The 10,041-nt window shown below is 49.5% G+C and overlaps 1 protein-coding gene across 2 annotated transcripts; it reads right to left on the bottom strand.

Moving 5' to 3' along the window:
- Window positions 1-1,038: 1,038 nt before the first annotated feature.
- Window positions 1,039-9,726, bottom strand: LOC147971934 (uncharacterized). 2 transcript variants are annotated; one of them, XM_087526443.1, is made up of 6 exons: window positions 9,492-9,726; window positions 3,406-3,540; window positions 3,165-3,324; window positions 2,826-2,923; window positions 2,547-2,648; window positions 1,039-1,896 (listed from the first exon to the last, which is right to left on the bottom strand). In XM_087526443.1, the coding sequence occupies exons 2-6, from the start codon at window positions 3,409-3,411 to the stop codon at window positions 1,123-1,125; spliced, it is 1,140 nt and encodes a 379-aa protein (XP_087382569.1). In that variant the 5' UTR covers window positions 3,412-3,540; window positions 9,492-9,726; the 3' UTR covers window positions 1,039-1,122. The 2 variants fall into 2 exon arrangements, with proteins under 2 accessions (XP_087382569.1, XP_087382570.1); XM_087526444.1 differs by having other exon boundaries at window positions 3,192-3,324.
- Between the last annotated feature and the right edge of the window lie 315 nt (window positions 9,727-10,041).

Below are 10,041 nucleotides of genomic sequence, written 5' to 3'. Positions count from 1 at the left end.
AACTGTAGAAGACTTCAATGGCACAGGACTTGCGTCAAATCGGGGCATATACACCACCACCCTTTGAATGGGAACTGATGATGGCAGGTGTTGATGTTGCTTCACTCACTACAGGATTGCGTCGTGTGATCTACTAATTAGGCTCATGGTGGTTTCATACGTCTTGGACTTTGCCTTGCGTCGGAATCCAGACGCCTTCCTTTCTAAGGGTTGGCGGGGTATTTGTTCGGGACATCGTGGGCCTTGAAGGCTTCCTAGGTGTATGCGCAGACGGATATGGGTCTAATCTCACTTTTTTTTAGCAGAGGGCCTGATCCCACTCTTTTTTTAAACAGAGGGGGTCTAATCCCACTTAGGGTCGATATCTACTTCCACAGAGGCGACTATAAGATGGTATGGATCATTTAACATTATATGTTGGTTCTTGTGCAGATCATTGTAAGATTTCCCAACGGCGAGAGAAGGCAGCAGAGCTTCTGTCACACGGACACAATAAGAGAAATCTACAGGTATGTTAATTCCTTGGGCATACCTGGCATGCATAGGAAAGTATCAACAATTCTAAGGAGCTACCCGAGGAAAGCCTATACGGGCATCAGCAGCTGGATATGACTTCAAGATGCAGGTTTCCATCCGAGTGTGACGCTGTACATTGAGCAACTTCAGTAAAACATGCTGTAGCTAGAAAACTGAATGCATATTCGACGCAAGCAGCTAATGCGTTTGAATGCATATTCGACGCAAGCAGCTAATGTGTTTGAAACTAATACAAGCATGCCGAGGTATACGTTTCAATGCATAATTTCATGTAAGCAGCTAATTAATTTCATCGCCATTTGCCATATATGTCTCAACAGCCACCATATATTGTATGGTGTCACAGACAGCCCATTTAGGTTTTGCACATACATCAGTTTACAACACAAGCAGGGGTCTAAGATTACAACAACATGAGTTCATGGCGCCACGTCCGGGTCCCTAAATCACACCATCCAAGTCCAAAAGCAGTACATGAATTACAACAACACAGGTTGGTTCTCCCGCAAAAAAAAAAACACAGGTTGGTTGGATTGTAACCATCATTATTGATGAATATAAACTGGTGCAATGCATGCATATCACTCACAGCCTGGCCCTGGCTGATACTGCTGCGGAGCTTGCAATTGCAGGTGGTACCTCATTTCCATCCTCCAATGGCTTCATCTTCTGCTGCGCCTCGTTAGAGACGAACACAGACCAACCAATGTATCCTTTGACAGCATCGGCAGGAAGTCCATGCATCTCTCCCGCCTTCCTTTTCAGCTCCGCAATTCTTTGATCCAACTCCTGAGTTCGGGTTGGGGAACCATCGAGCTCTTCCAACATCTTCTCTACCTCAGCGATCAGCAACCGCTCCTTCAACGCGTGCTCCCTCAGACGTAGCAAAGACTCGGAACGCTCATGGAAAAGGGACATGAAGCTGACCACAAGAAGAGGTTGGACATCATCGTGATCGAGGCCAATAAAAGCAGAAGCCACAGCACCGCCGCGGACGACCGCGGCACCATCGTCTAGCCGCCTGCCCCTCTGCCCAGGCGCCACAGGCAGAACTTCAAACGGAGTGCCTGCGAACTCGCAAGGGAAATGCTGCCTCATGGTAATAACGGCCAGCATCGCCGCATCCTGCAGGGCCTCGAAGAGGCGGTGCCGCGTAGCTTCCAGTTTAACCGACCAGCCAGAGTGTTTCTGTAGCTTGATCCATACTCGATGCCCAGTAACCTGATCCTGACAGGTGATCTGCTCTTCCAGAAACCTTGGTTGGGAAAGTCCACCCAGGTGGCTGATGGCAATCCGCAGAAATAACAACCATCCATCACCTGACAGCTCGTCATCGCTCATGACTCGTGGATGTATTCCCTGCATCCAGCAAATGATGGGATCAGCGTCACCAATAGTCAATTCAGCACTCAGCAGTATAAAAGAGAAAAAGAAGTCATTATTTCAAAGCTGTAGTTGTATATATAATCTTATAAATCCGGGCATATAGTCTACAAATATTGCATGAAGCAACCCCAAATACCCTGCAACCACCGCAAAGCGCAAACATAACACCTTATTACATTAATTAAGACCATCTCCAACAAATGAGGTAAAACAGGGGCGGGGCAAAAAATTGTCTTTTGGGGCCAAAAAACCAGTTACAACAGATGACACATCTCTATATTGTGATGAAATTTTTTGGGGCAACCTCAAATTTTAGCTGCTGATGCATATTTCCAGCGCCACTAGCGGCTGCCCAAAAAATTGTAAATCTGTGGCGGGTCACCCCGGGTATAGAAAATGAAGACCCAAAACCGAACCTGAAAAGACGGAATAAAAACCGGTTTGCAAAACTACAGGACCGAACTAAGTATGGTCAAATTGATCCTCTGCTATGCAGGACCGAATAGTCCATATAGACCGATTTAAAATCCCACACGCACACCACAATATCCAGGCCATGTTTATTTAATCTTTTGAAAAATAATCAAACTTGAAAAGGTGACTGCAGTTAAGAAGGCACTGACCTGTTCAAACACAGACAGCCAACTATTGACTTCGTTGCTTATGTTTCCAGAGGATCTCATTTCATCATCATAAAGATTATCTATATGATCCAGCAATCCATCCTGGCACAAATAAACTAAGCATTAGGTGCTTCAAACACAAGACATGGGATTAATGCTTTAAGGCCAATCAGTTAGAAGCGAAGTTGGTTAGCACAAAAGTGTCTTTCTTCGGTGCCCTCTGGCCGGCCTCATGTTTCCAGATAATCTTCAAACACACAGATGAGAAACTAAGCTAACCTTTGCTCCTGAATATTCTTCCTGTCCATTTTCTGATAAATTGTATTGTTGAAATGGACTTTGAGGCAATAGAGGGGGAACAGCCATCTCTGGTGGACCTGAAACAGATGTCGTGATAGGGTTAACTCACAGTGTATTTAGTCCCAGTGGAAATAGGCATGCAATTCAACCATACCTAAACAAGCTACTGATGATGATATATGAAAACTGCAAAAGGCACATGACCGAGCAAAACTTGATAAAGAGTTATCAGTTTAATTGAATTATTGGATTTCTCAATTTTATACCATGCATTAACATAATTACTAATATCTAGAATCACATTAGTTTGAAACTTGCCATCAAATTTGGGCTTGGAATTCACACCAGTAGCACTATCAATTTGCTCCAGCTCTCCAAGGTGAGGCTCGATCATTCTGTGTTCAGGAACAGAAGGGGTTGTGGCTTGAAAATTTTCACCATAGGTGTCTCCATGATGCCCACTAATGAAGTCGGTGCCCTGGCAATGTTCAACTGGAATTAGGAAATATCACAAATAGACATATATATATCTAGGATACTGGGGACTAGGGAAAATAACCTTCATGCTTCTAATAGGTCCCTGACCTTGCTTGATCTCATCCTCGGAGCCTGGAAGTGTTCATAAAGGAACGGGCATCGGTGAATCAAAAGAAGCTTTCTGGCATACTGCTGATCCTGAAAGTTCCTTTCTCATCTGCAAAAATAAAAAATGAAAATAAAAATTGGTTCAAAAAATCATCAACCTAAAACATGAATAGATTAATCATAAATTTATCAGCGCTCCTGAGTTTCGTCAAAAAACTTCAGGTTGATGTTCATTATTATTTTTACGCGTCAACAGCGGGCTTACGCCTGCCTGAACCTTCATTACCAAACCAAAGAAGCCATTACAAGAGAGCAGAGTTACATGTGGGGAGGAAAAAAGAAGAAATTACAAAGCATAGTAAAAAAAGACTATAATCTCTCAGCAAGGTGGAACAACATAGAGGCCCAGTCATTTAGCAAAGCTTTTTTCTGAATATTTCTGCAGCGATGAGCCCAGAGATTCAGGTTGTTTTCTGCGGCTCTAGCGATGGAGTGTAGACCCTGGTGCTCGGAGCGAAAAACCATGGCATTCCGCTATGTCCAGATGCTCCATAATAGGGACATGAGCACCGTGGAGCGGGTTTTGTTTGTCAGATCCCCATCCCAGGTGTGAAGCAGCCCCAGAGGTGTAACATGACATAGACTAGTCATCTCCTCCCAGAGAGAGGGTTTAGCTGGGCGCAATGAAATAGCAGATGAACAATAGATTCTGTCTGGCTGCAAAATGGGGGAGGTGTGCAAAGTGACGATGTTTCTGTAGAATCGCCTTTCATTGGTAAAAAGGTGATCTTTGTGGGCGAACCATATGAATATTCTGCATTTATTCGGCGCGTAGTTCCTCCAAATGGCCGGAGCCAGGTGATCTCCCGGTGTTCACTTCCAGACTGCCTTGTATGCAATTTTAGTGGTTAGCGGCTTACCTAGCTCCCTCAAAATCCTTCTGTCTGCAACCTGCAAATTCAAGTTTACCAAGGCCAAAGTAGTGGGCAAAGAAGTTAGCTTGCAAGTAGCCGTGAATGACAACCTAGGGGCAAGGTCTAAAGTAAGGTCACGTGTTGCCAAAACCCTAGCCACGGATAGTTTTCCTGTTGGAGTGGGTGTAAAGAGCAGGGAATTGCTGAGCAAGGGCGGTATGAGATAGAGGAAGCCATAAATCAGACTAAAAAGCCATGGCAGAGCCATCCCCTAGCAGAACCTTGGTAATGGAGCGGTACAAATCAAGGCCTTTCATGATGCCTTGCCAAATAGGAATGTCCCCTTCCCCCCTCGCATCGCCCCGCGCGCGACCGAGGGGGAACCCTAGTCTGCACCGCAGCCAGCCCCCCTCCACCCTTCCCTCCTCCCTCGTCGCCATAAAAGCCATAAATCAGACTAAAAAGCCATGGCAGAGCCCGTGGCATCGAGGTGGGTGGCTGTGAGGTGGCATCGAGGTCTTGGATGACGGGGCGGCGGCCCTGGTGGTGGTGTCACGGTGCTCATCGGCAAAGCCCGTGGCTTGTTGCTGCCCGATAACCATGGTCATGTGGGCGACATGGTCGCCCAGGTGTGGTGTTCGGTGGCGGTGAGTATTGGCCGGGGTGAAAATCTATTCTATCTCCGGACGGACCAGCGGCGGCGAAGCTCGTTACCTTCTTGAAGGCGTCGTCGCCGAGATCACTGCCCGTCGTGTTGCTCTAGGGGAAACTCTGACCCTCGGGTCAGGCAATGGCGGCGCTCCGGTGTCGTATCCTTCTTGAAGGCATCGCCTTGGAGCGCATAGTTCGTCGTATGCAGCTTCATCTCTTCGCAGTGGGGTGTTCAAGGTCGAGGACCCGGCTACTCTTGTAGTGCTTGGGGTGGTGTTGTTGCGCTCAGTACCTATGTATCCTGCCTTGGGTGTGTGCGTGTGTTGTGTTGGCATGTGTTTATACCGAGTTGTTTATGATCGTTTCTTTATATATAAAGCGGGGCGAAAGCCATTTTCGGCAACGGTGTACACATGAGATCCCAAGCCACATTGCATTAACCGCCCATAACTAATTCCTGGCCGGATCAGAAAAGTCCCTACAATGCTTCTCAATCTCAAGTAAGGGCGACTCGACACCCCCTCCTCCCGCGTCGCCCCCGCGAGGCGACCGGGGGCAAGCCTAAATCCCGTTGGTCTCTTCCCCCTCTCCTTCCTCCCTCGCCACCGCCTAAGGGCCACATGGTCCTCCTATTCGAGCGGTGCTGGCGCGAGCCGACGCCTCGAGCCGGAGCGTGGAGTTGTGTCGGGCGAAACAACGGTGCGGCGGGCAGAGGCGGAGCTCCGACGCCTCTACTTCCCCGCGGTGGGCGACCAGGTGATGGGTCGTGCTTGGCTCTCCAGGATCGGCGGTGCCGCGGCCGGATCTGGAGCCAGGTAACGCAGGCCGGGGGCCGCACGTGCTGCAACATCTCAGAAGCGGCAGGTCGGCGGGCAGGCTAGCTGGACTCCGGGTACTCCGGCGGGTGGGCAACCGTGGGCAGCGCGGATGGGTTCCCCTGTGAGCTTTCTTGGTGGTTGGCGGCGGATCTTGGGGTTTCCCTTGCGGGTAGACGGGTGTGGTGTTAGTGGCCTCGCATGGAGCTACGCCAGTTGCCGAGGTGGGATGACACAGGGGGTGTCCGGTGGGGAGGTAGGCTGGAGGGATGGGAGGCACCGACGAGCTCGGGCCACCCGTCACCGCCACAGGGGTGTGCCAGTCGTGGATGCGTCCGCTCCCCCTCCTCCCCCTTTCCCCGACCGTGTGCGGGCCGATGCAGCTCCGACGTTGTTCGAGGCGGGTTGTATGCTGCGGTTTTGGCGGTCGGGTGCGTCCTTTGGACCAAAGCCGGTCACTTTGGCGGGTCTTGGGGCTTCTGGATGCAGGGCAGCGCCCTTGGCGGTGGGAGATGCGACGTTCTTGGGTGGAGCATGCGTCTCAGCTAAGGGTGTGCAGCCATGGCCACGCGGGTGGTTGGCAGAGCAAGGGTACGTCGGAGGGGTGTGAGCATTGGGGTACACCACTTGCTCAGGGGCCGACGGTGGCGACGTCCATGGACGCCATATCTTTCATGAAGGCTCCGCCGTGGTGTTCCCACTCCTTGGTGATGCTCCGGGTGAAAAGTTGATCTTCGAAATCAGACGGTGCTGACTATACATGGTCGTGCCCTTTTGGAGGCACCGTCTTGAAGTCCTTACTCCGTCGTTATCCGCCTCGCCTCTCCTCGGAGGATAGCTTGTGATGGAGGTCCCCATTGGCTCCAAGCGATTCAGTTTGGTAGTCGTTGAGGTGGTGTCGTGGTGCTCAGTATCTTGTCTTGGGTGTATGTTGTGTGCGGTGGTGGGTGTGTTTGTATCGGTGTGCTCGTATGATCGGTGCTTTATATATAAAGCAGGGCAAAAGATATTTTCGGTAATCTCAAGTAAGGTCCCCGCAACATAAGGAAGCTCGTGGTATAGATCGTCACGAAGCAAACAAGAATAGCTCTGCCTGCCAAAGACAAAAGCAGGCAACGCTAGCCAGCCAGACGCCGGTCAATCTGGTCAATAACGAAGAATAAATCCCAAAGATTAAGCTTGTGCATGGATAGAGGTAAGCCCAAACAAGATTGAGGGAACGAAGCCACAGGGTAACCCAGGATCGCCACCAGCCTCGCGGCTAACCCAAGGTCGACATGAATTGTCTTGGAGAATTGCAGAAGAATGCACTTAAGAGTCTGGAGCTGAATAATGTCAGGAAGAAGGATGATTAAAGTGTCGTCGGCATACTGAAGGACAGTGCATGGCAGCTGTTCATCGATCGGGTGGGAGAGCAAACCATTGCTGGAGAGATGGATGATTAACCTCTTAAGCACGTCAGCAACGATGATAACTGATACGGGGAGAGGGGGTCGCCTTGTCTCAAGCCCCTGCGGCACTTGAACCCCAGTCCAGGCCTGCCATTAAACAGCACAGAAGAGCTGGAAGACTTGTTTAACTGCTCAATACAAAGATATCAAGCCGAAGGGAAACCCTTTTGGGACATAATTAAGGATAAGGATTCCCAAGGTACAAGAGTCAAAAGCTTCATGAAATCAAGTTTTAGAACAAGTGCTGCTAATTTCCTCTTGTAGCAAGTTTGAACGATGTCCACAGCATGGACAAAGTTTTCTGTGATCCCACGCCCTCTAATAAATCTGGTTTGTTCATGGTGGATGAGGTGGTTGATGAAAGGCTGGGCTCTAGATGAAATGCATTCAGAAGCAATTTGATGGAGCGGTTTTGAAGAGACACAGGGCGAAAGTTCTCCGGTTTGGAAGCATCACATTTTTTTGGAAGTAGCACGATTAGTGCTCGGTTGTTGCGTTTAAGATATGCTGTACCGCCACGGAAATCGGTTAGAAGATGAAGAAGTTCCAATTTAACTAAATCCCAATTAGCTTCGTCAAAGGCTGGTCCAAGGCCGTCCAGCCCTGGGCTCGCACTATCACTCATGGCCCAAAGGGCGGTCTTGATCTCGTCCAAGGTAAAACTCATGCCGATAAGGCTTTGAGAGCTCACTAGCCTGGGCAGCAGTGTGGGAATTATGAAGCATGAGGGAGTCCAGGTCAAAGTAGAAACGAGTGCCATTGCTGATGCCAACAAGGTTTTTTTTTAAGTTTGGCAGGATGGCCTGCTTATCGGCATGCGCGTAGCAGCATCTCCATCTACTAAAAGTAGGGGTGGTTTAATCTGTCATTGGAAAGCGTTTTAATTTGATTTTTGCGATGTCGAACAGAAGTACAAACGTGCATGTAGGCGGAGTTCTTGTCACCCAGGACGCAATCCTTATTTTTTGCTCGTTGCCTCCAGACTCCAGTAGTCAGCGATCGCGGCGTTAAGGCGGTGAAGAGAAAGTTTAACTGCGACACGAAGTTGCAGTTCGAGGTCAGAAAGCCACCTGGCATCTTCAAGCTTGTCGAGGAAGTTGATGGTGGTGTGACAGTTCAGAATTAGCATCTTCGGCAATCTCCGATTGGCTGACCAGTTCTTGGCCATGTTCCTAGTGCGCTTGATTTTCAGAGAGAGGATACCATACTTTTAAATCGCGGGCGAAGGAGTTTAGCGGAAGGAAAATTGGCAGTGAAATTATAGGAAGGAAGGCCACGATCTCCGGCGAAATTGGCGCGATCGCCCGCGATTTTGGGAAGGAAGCAAATCGCGGGGAAGATTCTGAACCGCGATAGCGCCGCTATAGCGGTAATTTCGCCCGCGATTTAAAAGTATGGAGGATACCCGCCGAGCCAAGGTGAGCATGATTGCTCCCCCACACTATTCCAGTTAGCAGCAACTTTATCTTTGAACATAGGAAAGTTTAGAAGCAACCTATCAAGACGGAAGATCAAGGATTTTGGGATAGTTGTCAAATGGGCACGTGATCCGATGTGGTTCTAGTAACCGAAGATAGCAAACTATCAGGGAAATTTTGAGCCCAATCCACTTTAGCAAGAGCACGGTCCAGGCGCACCAAAACCGGCAAATCTTGGTGATTTTACCACGTAATCCGCCTGTCCAGAAGCGGAAGGTCCTGAAGCTGCAGAGAGTTAATACTTAATAGTTGAGGAGAACATGTTTGCTTCCGAGAAGTTGAAGTTGTTGGAAGATTTATTGGACGGCCTGAGAGTTAAACTGAAGTCGCCGATAATTGTCCAGGGACCCGAAATTTTCGGCAGCAGATGGGATAAGGATTGCAAAAAATCCTGTTTAATGGCATGGTCGCAAGGGCCGTAAACCTTGGTGACAGCAAACTGAAGATCGTCGGACACAGACTCGAACCAGCAAGTTGGAATCCCACGCAGTAACAATCCCATCCGAGGCCCCAATGGTTTGATGTTCATTTAATTTCTCGCGGATGATACAAAGAGGAAAACAATAAGTTCGTCGCTGAAGCCTAGATTAGCGAGAAATGAACAACGAACCCCCGGGGCCGGAAACGATCTACCCAACCCAACGCCCTGGCGATCCAGGGAGACGCGAGCGGCGCCGCATCCATGCCCGCTGGAGGTCGGCGGCGGCGCACCGATTTCGCTCGAGATGGGGGTTAAGTCGGACGCACGCACCTCAGATGTGGAGGAGGAGCCGAGCACGGCGTCGGCGAGGGCGCTGAGGGGGTTGGCGGATGAGGACGACGAACCCGGCGCCGCGCAGCCGGCGCGACCGGTCACCAGATCGCGCATGCCCATCCTCGCCGACCACGCCGACCGCGTGTCCACGGGTAACCGACGGCGTCGCGCGGGGCGTTGCTGACGTTGGTGGTGGTGTGTTGGAGGCGGCTTCGATCTGGGGGTTTTGACTTTTGAGTCGACCGGCACTTGTCTCGGGCCCTGTCTACGGCTATTTGTATCGTCGGCGATTAGGGCTTCCCCCTTGTCTGACGCCACTTTGCCACCCCGCGTGGGAAAATTGCGATGGCCCATTTTATTTTATTTTGAGATGGATGTGATGGCCCATTTGAATTGCATGAATTTCGTGCCAAATTTTATGAGAAGTTTTTCTTTTTAGTTGGAGATTTTATGAGAATTTTGACACTAAAAGAACCGAAGAGGGCAATTTTAAACATAATTCAAACAAAATACAATTTTCCCCAAAAAATAAACATGATTTCGACTA

Source organism: Triticum urartu, chromosome 5A (genome assembly GCF_056163025.1).
Source record: "Triticum urartu cultivar PI428250 chromosome 5A, HENAU_Tu73, whole genome shotgun sequence".
In the NCBI taxonomy this organism is placed as follows: Eukaryota; Viridiplantae; Streptophyta; class Magnoliopsida; order Poales; family Poaceae; genus Triticum; species Triticum urartu.
This window is presented reverse-complemented; position numbering and strand designations above follow the sequence as displayed.

Excerpts from the sequence above, each read along its gene's own strand:
- LOC147971934 (XM_087526443.1), bottom strand. Across the intron at positions 2,924-3,164 it reads TTCCAAGCCCAAATTTGATG|GTCCACCAGAGATGGCTGTT; the intron begins GCAAGTTTCAAA and ends CATCTGTTTCAG. Across the intron at positions 1,897-2,546 it reads GGCTGTCTGTGTTTGAACAG|GGAATACATCCACGAGTCAT; the intron begins GTCAGTGCCTTC and ends TGCTGGATGCAG.